Genomic DNA, 12833 nt, shown 5'->3' with positions numbered 1-12833 from the left:
GAAAATAAATAGGGATGTATGGAACAAAATTCCAGATCCATTTGCTCAGCCCACAATCCCTAGTGTGGGGAATTTTATTTTGATAAAAATTAGAGTTTTGTGGATTTGGGCCCATCTCACAGGTACTTCCAGAGGGGTCTTTTTCTGGGAATCTATGGGGTGAGGCAATTCACTGGGAATTGTCCTATTCAGGCTGGCTAAGGCCTAGGTAAGTTGGGAATTTAGAGGTGGATGATATTTTATTGGTGCTGGGCAGACTTTGAGCTGGAGTGAGTGACTTTATTCCATGTCCCAGCTAAAGGTTGGGAAAGAAACAGCAAAATAATTTGAACCAAGCAGCATTTCCTGATGTGCATTTCCTGATGTGCATTTCCTATTGTGCATTTCCTTTTCCCTGCAGCCAGCCCAGGTGTCTGGGGGCAGCAGAGTGGCTGGAGCTGCTGTGCCTTTCCCCTGGTGGGGTTGCCAGGATCAGGGTGGGAATAAAGGGCTGGGAGCTCCTGACTGGGGCCCCGTGTGCCAGCACGGATCCCACGGGACACAGGATCCCTTGGGAGGGCTCTGTGGGGTCTCCACACACTGGCACAGGCCAGGGGGAAAGGAAGGAGCCCTGGGCACGTGCCAGCAGCGCTTTTTGAAGTGACAACACAAAGTGATCCCTGGAAAAGCTGGACAGCCTCCAAGCTGCAGCCCTGCTGCCCTGCACGCCCTCCCACAGCTTATTCCCACCACACTGCACCAATTTCCTCCCTGTACCCGTTGCAGAATCCCATTTTCCTGTAGTTTCTCTGCTGTTGGACCCTGGGCTCCAGCAGCACGAGCAGGGATTCTCACTCTGCCTGTGTCAGTGTGGGTTTGAACATGGACAGATCTCTCTGTAGGAAACGTCCGTGTGGGATCCCCACTGGTGAGCTGTACCTCCAGCACAGAGGTTATTTGGGATGGAGGTATGGGAGAGATAGAAGCAGGCAGTAATTGCCTTTAAGATCAGAGCACAAAGCATTACCTTGGATTTTACAAGGCCAGCGAGCAACAAAAGAGCAGTAATTTATGAGCTCAGCGTAAAAGAAGAGCATAATTGCATTAAAAATTAATGCTAATGAACACTAAAATGGGGAAGGTGGTTATGATGAAAGTTTGGATTCATCTTCCCCGGGTTGAATGATGGCTGGTGCCTTGATTAATGGCTTAATTTCTATCAATTAGCGGAGAGAAATCTCCACTGAGACAAGGGTAAATTGAGCATTGAATTACAGGCCTGGCTTTGTGTGCCCAGGCAGGAGCACGGCGGGTGCGGTGACAAACACGGGGTGGCCACAGATCCAGGACAATTCCCTGTGCCCCACAGATCCAGGACAATTCCCTGTGCCCCACAGATCCTGCACAATTCCCTGGGCCACAGATCCTGCACAATTCCCTGTGCCCCACAGATCCAGGACAATTCCCTGTGCCACAGATCCTGCAGGATTCCCTGTGCCACAGATCCTCCACAATTCCCTGTGCCACAGATCCTGCACAATTCCCTGTGCCACAGCTCCTGCACAATTCCCTGTGCCCCACAGATCCTGCACAATTCCCTGGGCCACAGATCCTGCACAATTCCCTGTGCCCCACAGATCCAGGACAATTCCCTGTGCCACAGATCCTGCACAATTCCCTGTGCACAGATCCTGCACAATTCCCTGTGCCCCACAGATCCTGCAGGATTCCCTGTCCCACAGATCCTGCACAATTCCCTGTCCCACAGATCCTGCACAATTCCCTGTGCCCCACAGATCCTGCACAATTCCCTGTGCCCCACAGATCCTGCACAATTCCCTGTCCCACAGATCCTGCAGGATTCCCTGTGCCACAGATCCTGCACAATTCCCTGTGCCCCACAGATCCTGCACAATTCCCTGTCCCACAGATCCTGCAGGATTCCCTGTGCCACAGATCCTGCACAATTCCCTGTGCCCCACAGATCCTGCACAATTCCCTGTCCCACAGATCCTGCACAATTCCCTGTGCCCCACAGATCCTGCACAATTCCCTGTCCCACAGCTCCTGCACAATTCCCTGTGCCCCACAGATCCTGCAGGATTCCCTGTCCCACAGATCCTGCAGGATTCCCTGTCCCACAGATCCTGCACAATTCCCTGTGCCCCACAGATCCTGCAGGATTCCCTGTCCCACAGATCCTGCACAATTCCCTGTGCCCCACAGATCCTGCAGGATTCCCTGTCCCACAGATCCTGCACAATTCCTTGTGCCAGGCCTGTGCCCACCCCTCTGCTGCCTCTGCAGGTCTCTCACCCAGGATGGTCTCAAAAATACTCCAAAAAGCTCCAAAATGGGAGTGCAGGGGTGGGAGGAGGGCAGTGGGGAAGGCCCACAGGATGTGCAGGGCTCCAGCAGAAAGTTCACCTTCTTAAATTCAGAGTTCCTAAATTCATAGATGTTTTCTTAAATTTAAGGTTGTTAAATTCGAAGCTCACTTGCTGAACTTTCCCCTCCTGTTTTCTGCTGCATTTTATACCTAATGTTTCTAGGTCTTTAAAAGAAAATCTGATAGTGTCCAGACTTGGTTTAAAATCTGACAAAAATGAGGATTTTATCACTATAATGTATCAAAATAGCAAACTTAGGGTAGTCTGGTACTCTCTGAAGTACGTTCTGTAGTAAGTACCACAGTGCTCACAAAATGCTATTTTTAATATATTTTAATGATAACCTCATTTTCACAGGATGTTAAAACAAGCCTAGACAAAATTTTTCTCATTAATTTGCATTTTTCCAGCTTAATTTATAAATCTTATGTGCTTCCCGTAGTAAATAGATACTGGAGTACTTCTAGCTTGGTACTTTAAGAAATTTAATTGTATTTTTCAAGTGCTTGCAGTGAAACTGGGAGCAGAGAAATGAACAGGGAAAGGTTTCTTTGCCCAGTTTCTATTTTTGGGGTGTATTTATTGTTCCTGTGACCGTGGCTGGGAAATCCTTCCCTGGAAATCCCAACAGCTGGGACAGAGTGTTGGAGGGGGGGTCTCAGGGATCAGGAAGTGGGAATGGGAATTAACTGGGATGAGTTGTGGGAGGGATGGGGGGGATGGAAGCTGATCCCAAAATCTGGGATTGGTCCCGCAGAGATGGATGGATCCTGCTGGGATGAATGGATCAGGTCCTGCAGGGATGGATGGATGGATGGATGGATGGATGGATGGATGGATGGATGGATGGATGGATCCCGCAGGGATGGATGGATGAATGGATCCCGCAGGGATGGATGGATGGATCAGATCCCATAGGGATGGATGAATGGATGGATGGATGGATGGATGGATGGATGGATGGATGGGTTAGGGATGGATCCCACAGGGATGGATGGATCAGATCCCGCAGGGATGGATGGGTTAGGGATGGATCCCGTAGGGATGGATGGATGGATCAGATCCTGCAGGGATGGATGGATGGATGGATGGATGGATGGATGGATGGATGGATGGATCCCGCAGGGATGGATGGATCGGATCCCGCAGGGATGGATGGATGGATCGGATCCCGCAGGGATGGATGGGTTAGGGATGGATCCCGCAGGGATGGATGGATGGATCAGATCCCACAGGGATGGATGGATCAGATCCCATAGGGATGGATCCTGCAGGGATGGATGGATGGATCAGATCCCGCAGGGATGGATGGATGGATCAGATCCCGCAGGGATGGATGGATGGATGGGTTAGGGATGGATCCCGCAGGGATGGATGGATGGATCAGATCCCGCAGGGATGAATGGATGGATGGGTTAGGGATGGATCCCGCAGGGTTGCTCCGCTCGGAGCATCCTCGGGCTCGGCGTCCGCGGCTCCGGCGCTGTTGAGTGAGGCGGTGCCTCCCTCTAACGGCAGCGGAGCCCGGCCGGGAAACGGGATCAGCAGCGGCTGGAGATCCCGGGGAATGTCCCGGGAAATATCCCAGGAAATATCCCGGGATTGCCCCGCTCCGGCCTGGCGGGGGCGGGAGGGGTTTGTGGAACGGGACAGGGCTGGGCTCGTCCCCTCGGGATTGTGTCCGGCTTTGGGAGATCTCGCCTCTAGAGAGGGGCTCCAGGGAGGGGCTCCAATGAGGATCTCCAGGGGGATTTTCAAGGGGGTTCTCCAGGGAAGTTTTCCAAGGAGGATCTCCAGGGATCTCTCCAGGCAGCCTGCGTCTGGAGTTCAGCACTCGGGCAGGGCAGGGTGTCGGGGCTCTGGGATCCCACAGGATCAGGGTCAGGACAGCCGCTCCTCTCCCGATGCAAACAGAGAGGATTCGAGGCAGGACAATTCCTGAGAACAGAGCCCCGGAGCTGGTGAGGTCCAGAGGTGACACAGCCACCGTCAGTCCCCCCTGTCCTGCTGGATTTTCCTCCTTTTCCCAGTGCTTAGAGCAGACTCCAGGATCTCCCCAGCCAGGGAGGGTTTTGTGTCACCCACTGCAAATTACCCAGGCAAAACTTCATTTTTCTTTAATTTGTCATCTTGTGCAGCTTGAGTAAAACTGGGATCAATTAAAAACCATGGGATGTGTGAAAACCCAGTTCTGGTGGAAAACACACAGCTCTGTAAGGCAGCTGGATAAAAATATCACTTCCAATAACCCCAAATGAAATGGGATCAAAGGGGAAATGTTTTCTGCTGTAGTTGTTTGTTTAGTCTGGGATCTGGGGGTGTTTCCTTCTTTTAATCCTCAACTCAAAAGAGCAAGAAAAAATAGCAGCTCTTTTCTGTATTTCAAAGCTTTTTATGTAAAATGTGTTATTTTTTAAATTAAATTAACCCCTTAAATCTAATTAGTAAAATAGGAAGAAACAGATTCTGAGGAATGTTTGAGGTTTTTTGTCTTTGCTTTGATTCTGGAGTTAGACCTGCTTGAAAAAATCTCTTTAAGTTCATGTTCATGGTCAGGATTATGGATAAGCAATGAATCCATAAAAATTTACACTCACAGATTATCCAAAAAATGTTTAAAACATGTTTTTGTTTAATGGGTCTTTCACAAGATATTATTGGTCATTTAATGCTTCTATTTCAGTGCTTTTAAAACTCTTAGTGGAATAAATTCTGTCTCTAAGGAAAAAATGGGAATATTTTAGGCAGAGCTCACAGGGAAGTTTTCCTTTCACCTGATTTGTAGAATCATAGAATTCCCTGTTTCTTTTACTTTTATCTGATTCTCTGCTGTTTCTAATTATTGTGTCTGTAGTGTTTTGGGGTGGCATTGAGAGAATTCCAACCCATTTTAGTTCTCAATGACATTCCAGCCCAATTCCATAGGAATTTACAGCTGTGAAGCTGGGTGTGTGTATTTATACATGGGAGGAGAGCAATAGGTGGAACTAGAGAATTGTAAAATACTGAATTATCCCTGAAGGATGATGATGTTCCCAGCTAAACTGGGAAGGCTCCCCCTGCCAAGGTGACAGGGCTGGAAATTGTGCCTGCTGCTGGAATCACCTTTTTATTAAAAACCAGCCCTAATCCAAGATTTAGTTTCTTTATTTCCCCCCTAACAGGGTGAAAAGACTCACGGTGCACTGAGTTAGTATTGATTTTTTTTTGTCTGAAGCCTGGGAGCTTTCTGACTCCATTATTTTTGATTTTCCTATGAAATACATATCCTTGCCCCTGACAGCTGACAAACAACAGCTGGAAGTCGTTTTATCTCCCCATAATGTGTTTGTCAAAACTCCCCTGCACTAATGGGCTCTGCTTCCTCCAGTCCATTTTCCCCCGTTAATGTCACTGATGTCATTGGCAGCTTTTAGTGATTTTTGCCCCTTCCCTAATTTGTCATTCCCATCACTTTGTGCGGGATCTGGGTGGGATCCTGGAGCTGCCTGGGATTTGGTGAAGCTGGAGATGAGCTGTGGATTTGAAATCTCCTTTTTCTGCCTGGCTTTAATCAGAATCCTTTATTTACCCTCAGACCAGGCGTATCCAAAACCTCAGTGAATTCTCATTCCCCCTCCTTTGGTTTATCCCAAAAATCCTTGGGAATCTTTTTTTAGTTTTAAAGGAGAAGGTTTCAGCACCAAGGCAGCAGGACTTGCAAGCAAAAGTTTAAATGTAGGAAATTCTTTTTTTCCTTCCAAATCCACAAAAAAATCATGCTTGAAGTTGTATTTATGGATTTTGCTGTAGTGCAGCTCCTGTCAACTTAGAATTATGGGATGGTTTGGGTTGGAAGGACCTTAAATCCCATCCAGGGAAGGGGCAGGGACACCTCCCACTGTCCCAGGGTGCTCCAAGCTCATCCAGCCTGGCCTTGGGCACTGCCAGGGATGCAGGGGCAGCCCCAGCTGCTCTGGGAATCCCATCCCAGCCAGGAATTCCCAATTCCCAATGTCCCACCCATCCCTGCCCTCTGGCACTGGGAGCCACTCCCTGTGTCCTGTCCCTCCATCCCTGTCCCCAGTCCCTCCCCAGCTCTCCTGGAGCCCCTGCAGGCCCTGCCAGGGCTCTGAGCTCTCCCTGGATCCTTCTCCTCCCCATTTATCCCACAAACCCTCAGGTCAGCATTTGGGATGTTCCCAACCTCACTGCTGTTATTTTCACTCAGAGCTTTCCCTTGTAACAGAAGATTTTGGGCTGCCTTGCACCAGCAGTTTCTCCTGGTGTGTCCCAAAATCTCCTCCAGGGACAGGGCCTGGTTCCCAGGATGTCACCAATCCCATAAATGCCATAAATCCCACAAATGCCACTTTCTGTGCAGAGCAAGCCACACTCCTGGACCAGGTGAAGCGAGTGAAGGAGATCGAAGCCATCGAGAGCGACGCCTTCGTCCCTCAGACCTTCAGGTCCAGCAAAGAGGTCAAAAAGGTACATTTTCCTTCCAAAAGGGGCATTTTCCTTCCAAAAGGGGCATTTTCCTTCCAAAAGGGGCATTTTCCTTCCAAAAGGGGCATTTTCCTTCCAAAAGGGACATTTTCCTTCCAAAAGGGGCATTTTCCTTCCAAAAGGGACATTTTCCTTCCAAAAGGGGCATTTTCCTTCCAAAAGGGGCATTTTCCTTCCAAAAGGGACATTTTCCTTCCAAAAGGGGCATTTTCCTTCCAAAAGGGGCATTTTCCTTCCAAAAGGGACATTTTCCTTCCAAAAGGGGCATTTTCCTTCCAAAAGGGGCATTTTCAGTCCCTTTCTTGCTGCATTATCCTCTCAGAGCCAGGAGGAAGCTGCACCATTAAGATTTTCCATCGATGTAGGAGCATCAATGTTGAGAACCTTAAATCCACCTGAAATCCCACCAAGGATCCCTGGTGGTCTCAGGGTGGGTTCAGGGAGTTTAAATGTGGCAGAATTTAAGGAAATCACCTGGTTTGAAGACTTTTGTTAGGAGAAGCAGAAGAATGCAAATCCCAAAGTTAATCACATTTACTTTTTCATTAAAGTGGAGATGATTTAATGGTGCTTAACTAAAGCCAGACTTTAAGTCTGTATTTATTCCTGAAAAGAAGCAGCTTGGTTTCCAATCAGCTTTCCAGAAACCCAACAGGAGACATGCAGATCCCAGAATTGACCTGAATTTTGGCCAGCAGGTGTTGCAGGGAGCTGGTGTGGGATGTGTTCCTTTTCCCACTGGCAGTGAGTGTTTGGAATTATCCTGGCTGTTTCCCCAGGAAGGTGCAATTTGCCTTTCTAGAAATCTCCAAGAATCTGGTGCAGCTTCTTCAGGAAGTGATCCAAAATCCCAGTGGTGCAGTTTTTCCAGCTCCCTCCTACACCTTGGTTTTGTCACTCCGTGTCCTTTGTCCAGTGTGTCCCGCTGAGGATCCATGAGGATCCTTTCAGGGAACGCAGCCAAGATTTGGGTTAAAATCCTGCCCCAGTTGGGAATATTGGGATAAACCACTCCAGTTTTGTGTGTTTGTTTCTTTTCCAGTCAGCAGAACCTGCTGAGCCCCACCAGGAGCCTGTGAATGTGGGAGCAGGAGCCCCCGAGGCAGCTGCTGCTGAGAAGGAGCCTCCAGCTGCCAACATCCCCACTGCCATCAAGTACCAGGATGACAATTCCTTGGCACACCCAAATGTGAGTGTTTATCCCATCTTTTCAGCCAGGATTTATCCCACCCTTGGCTTTAGAGCAGCCCCTGGGATGAGAGCAGGGTTGTGGGACCCCACAGCTCCTCACAAAATCCCTGCTCTGGGATGAAGAGATCCCACTCCTGCCACCACCCCGCAGAGCAGTCCCACAGGAGGGTCAGCAGCAGTTTTAGAGAATTTTATAATAACTAATGTAACATTGGGGAATTTAAGATAAATAAAAATTCAAGGCAAATTGGTTTCTGTAGTTGGAAGCCTGGTGAAAAACTCAGAACTTGCCCATTTTGCCAACTTGCAAAGTTTTAAACACGAGACAGACTTCAGCTAATTTTAAATCATTGTAGCTAAGCTTGAGCAAATCCCTTTGGAAGAGCTTTAGAGGGAAAGAAAAGGTTTTTTAAGAAATTAGCAAGTTAAAAATGACTTGCAGTGAAGAAATGAGTGTGGGTTCTGTAGAATGGACACAGAACAGAGATCAGGACATGTCAGTGATGAATTGCACTGGAGCTTTGCCTCTCCAGTGATTATGATCCTCAAGACCCCTCCCAAGCCCAACCATTTTAGGATTCCCTGGACAGTCTCTGCCGTTGTGGATGTTTTGGGCTCCCCTTTGTCTCTGACCCCCTGAGCTTTTCCTGTGGGCCCTGAGGCAGTGCTGGGTGCTCCAGGAGATGATCACAGACCCAGAGTTGCTGACTCTGCCCTTCTCTGCCCTGGCAGCTGTTCATGGAGAAGGCAGAGGCTGAGGAGAAGTGGTTCCAGAGGCTGGTGGCTCTGCGCCAGGAGAGGCTGATGGGGAGCCCCGTGGCCTGACAGCCCCCAGGACACCCCAGGCCCTTCCCCACCTTGGCAACTCCACACTCTGCTCCTCTTCTTGTCTCCTAGAGGAGATTGCAGTGAGCTGGGCAGACAGGGAGGGCTTCACCTGGAAAACCAGGAGTGTCCTGCCCTGCTCCACCTGGGGAATCAAGAATGTCCTGCCCTGCTCCACCTGGGTAACTGGGAATGTTCTCTCCTGGTTCCCCTGAATGACCAGGAATCTTCTGTCCTGCTCCACCTGGAGAATCAAGAATGTCCTTGCCTGCTCCACCTGGGTGACTGGGAATATTCTGTCCTGGTTCCCCTGGATAACCAGGAATGTTCTCTCCTGGTTCCCCTGAATAACTGGGAATGTCGTGCCCTGCTCCACCTGGGTAACTGGGTATGTTCTGTCCTGGTTCCCCTGACTAAGCAGAAATCTTCTCTCTTGGTTCCCTTGGATAACCAGGAATATTCTTCCTTTTTCCCCTGGATAACCAGGAATGTCCTCTCCTGGTTCCCCTCAATAACCAGGGGTGTCCTGCCCTGGTTCTCTCCAAGCTCAGTGCTGGAGATGGGCAGGGCAGCACAGCCAGGGGCATTTCCTTTTTTTGGAGGGAATTCCTCAGGTGAGGAGCACCTGGCAGCCCATGAAATATCATTTTAACCCTCCCAATGAAATATCATTTAATCCCTCCCATTGAAATATCATTTTATCCCTCCCAGTGGAATATCATTTTATCCTTCCCAATGGAATATCATTTATCCCTCCCAATGCAGAAAGTTTCCCAGAGCCAGGTGGGGACTGAGGGATGTGTGAGGCATCCCAGGCCATCCCTGCCCTCCCCTGCAGAGGATCCAGGCTCCATCCCTGCCATCCCTCCCTCCTGTGCAGTCCTGGGCAGGCTCCTCCAAGGGAATCCTCTCCCTGGATGTGTTCATCCCTCTGCTCCCACTTCTCACTCTGGGGGAAATGCTCCACGTTTCCTTGAGCATCTGCCACTCCTGCAGCTCCAGATGGGGAATTTTATCAGCTCATCATTTCTGTAATTACCAGATGATGGAATTACCACGCACCTGCTTCTGGGCAGGGGCTGTTCCCAGCCTGTGGAGTTCCCTGGGGCCAGGGGGGATTTCAGATAATCAAAGTTTCGTCTGAACATCTGAATTTAGCCTGGACAAACCTCCACAAAAATCTGCCCATCATCCATCTGAGTGCAGGAAATCAACCAAATCAAATCAATAAAACACAAAAGTGTTTCTCCAGCAAGGCTGGGAGGAAATGGTCACATCAGGAGAGGAGAAAGCTGAGCCCCAGCTCTGGGTGTGCTCCCTGGAGCTGCCCTGCACCACCATTCCCCTGCGATTTTTGGGGTTATTCCTCCTGGTTCTCACATCTGTGGTGACAAAAATGGAGGCTGACTCTGCAAATGGACTTTGGTTGTTTTATTTTTTTATTTGAGATCCTGGATGTAAAAGGAAAATGTATTGAATTTGCATTCTGACATTTTTACTTCCTTTATGAAGTGTTAGTTTGACTCCATCCTGCATCAGAATAGTCCAAGACCTTGTCTGCAGGAAAAAGTGGGAAAAAATTTGTTTCCCTTGTTTCATTTCAGCATTTTTAAATGGTAATATTTGTCATTGCTGCCTTTTCTCATCACCTTTCATAGAAAATAAAAACTGTTTAATGTCCATGGAAGGTCCAGGTGTAAATTCCTGTTTTCACACATTGTGTTGCATAATTTTGGTGCTTTTATTGGATGTAAAATTATTCTTTTTATTTGCAGCCCTGTAGAATATTAGAAAACATTACAATAGGCTGTAAATAGATTTAAAGTAGAGTTTGTTTGTTTATTTATTGTTTATTAATTAACATCTAAATTTGCTGGAGGAGAGTTGGGAGCAAGAGCTGGAAAGAAAATGGAAATAATATTTAGATAATTTAGAAAATGTAAATAAATTAAATTAATAAATTAAATAAATTAAAAAAAATTAATTTGAATAAATAAAATTTTACATGTTTAGATAACATTTAGGTAATTTAAATAAATTAAAATCAATACATTAAATTAATAAATCAAATTAATTTAAATAAGTTAAATGAAGAATTTTTAAATGTTTAGATAACATTTAGGTAATTTAAATAAATTTAAATCAATACATTAAATTAATAAATCAAATTAATTTAAATAAGTTAAATGAAGAATTTTTAAATGTTTAGATAACATTTAGGTAATTTAAATAACATTTGGAAAATTTAGCTGAATGGAAAATGTACTGAAAATTTTTAAATGTTTAGATAACATCTAGGTAATTGAAATAAATTAATAATTTTTTTAATGTTTAGATAACATTTAGCTAATTTAAATAACATTTAGAAAATTTAGCTGAATGGAAAATGTACTGAAATATTCCAGACGCCACTGGAAACACGGAGCAAATCAGGATAAAGTTGATTTTTATCGTTCCAGAAGCAGCCCAGTGATCGGACCATCCATGAATTCCTCAGGATTGTGCACTTTTCATGGAATAACAACTTGGGTGTTGCCTCAGGGGGGTCACTGGAGTGGGATGTTTCTGGTTTCTCACCCTGCCACCCTCCCAGTCCCTCCCAGCACATCCCTGGGGGTGGTTTTTAACAATAATCTTTGGTTTTGGTACATTATTTTAGGAGGATTTTGCTGCTCAGATGATGCTGTCAAAGAAACCCCTCCTGGCCAGGATCAGATGTTGCTCCTGCTGCTGCAGTCACTCCAGCCTGGGCGATGCCAGGGCCTCTGTGCCAGCTGTAACCCTACACCAGCCCCCTGCACGGTGGCAGTGTCCCATCTGTCAGCTCACAAGCAGGGAGTTATTTTTAGTGGGGGTCCTTGAACTCCAGAACCCTCTGTGAGTGGGGATCAGCTGGAACCTGGGGCTGGACCCGGGGCTGGGGGGACTCCTCGGCTTCAAAGGGACGCAAACCCTAAACCCACAATGAACCAGGGTTGAAAATACTCCCCTGTTGTAGTCTGGGCCCAGGGCAGCGTTGCCTGGTTGGTTTTGCCCAGGTTGGACACAGAGCAGCCCTGGCTGGGAATGGCTCAGTGCCCTGGGTCCCTCTGGAATGGCCACACAGGGGATTCCAGGTGGCTCCTGTTCCTGAAAGGACACAGAGGAGAGGAGGAGGAGGAGGAGGGTGCTCCCAGCAGGGTGAGCTGAGCTCCCAGCCCAGCTCCCACATTCCAGGGGCTCTGCTCCCACAAAAGCTCTGGAGCTGCTGGAGAGGGGAGCAGGGAGCTGCTGCAGGGCTGGAGCCCCTCTGGAGCCAGGCTGGGACACCTGGGGGGGCTCACCTGGACAGGAGCAGCTCCAGGAGAGCTCAGAGCCCTGGCAGGGCCTGCAGGGGCTCCAGGAGAGCTGGGGAGGGACTGGGGACAGGGATGGAGGGACAGGACACAGGGAATGGCTCCCAGTGCCAGAGGGCAGGGATGGGTGGGACATTGGGAATTCCTGGCTGGGATGGGATTCCCAGAGCAGCTGGGGCTGCCCCTGCATCCCTGGCAGTGCCCAAGGATGAGCTTGGAGCACCTGGGACATTGGGAGGTGTCCCTGCCATGGATGGGATGAGAATTAAATGATCTTTATGTTCCTTCCCACCCAAAGCATTCCACAGTTCTCTGATTCTGTACCAGTGAATTTAACAGTATTTTGTTATAAATTCTTGTTGTCTTATTTCAGGCCTTGTACTGTTGCACAAATTCCTGAACTGGGCAACTGGGAGCTGAAGAGATATTTAAATCAAATATTCATTTCCATGTTCTTACACATCTCCCTCCAGTCCTTGCTTTTATGTGACCTTTACCAGCAGTTCATCACCAGCTGCCTTGGCAGAAGCTGATGTCACCTATGGACTGAAATCAGCTGTGGAACAGCACAATCCCACTAAAAATCCATTTAAAACACTGGAAAGTGCAGAGCAGCTCTGAGCCC

The 12833-nt window shown here is 48.0% G+C and overlaps 1 protein-coding gene across 1 annotated transcript in view; it reads left to right on the top strand.

The window, feature by feature from the left end:
- The window catches only part of RSRC1 (arginine and serine rich coiled-coil 1), a 98495-nt gene extending 89438 nt beyond the window's left edge, over window positions 1–9057 (top strand). Inside the window, exons 9-11 of the mRNA XM_054282931.1 lie at window positions 6733–6839; window positions 7900–8046; window positions 8781–9057. Of these exons, the coding sequence (XP_054138906.1) occupies window positions 6733–6839; window positions 7900–8046; window positions 8781–8873 (347 nt within the window). The 3' untranslated portion in view covers window positions 8874–9057. The remainder of the gene's footprint in view (window positions 1–6732; window positions 6840–7899; window positions 8047–8780) is intronic.
- Window positions 9058–12833: the final 3776 nt, after the last annotated feature.

Source organism: Melozone crissalis, unplaced genomic scaffold (genome assembly GCF_028551555.1).
Source record: "Melozone crissalis strain CALT ecotype California unplaced genomic scaffold, PUWL_Pcris_2 ptg000034l_1, whole genome shotgun sequence".
NCBI lineage: Eukaryota > Metazoa > Chordata > Aves > Passeriformes > Passerellidae > Melozone > Melozone crissalis.
The sequence above is the reverse complement of the archived record's forward strand: the minus strand, read 5'-3'. Positions and strand labels throughout refer to the sequence as shown.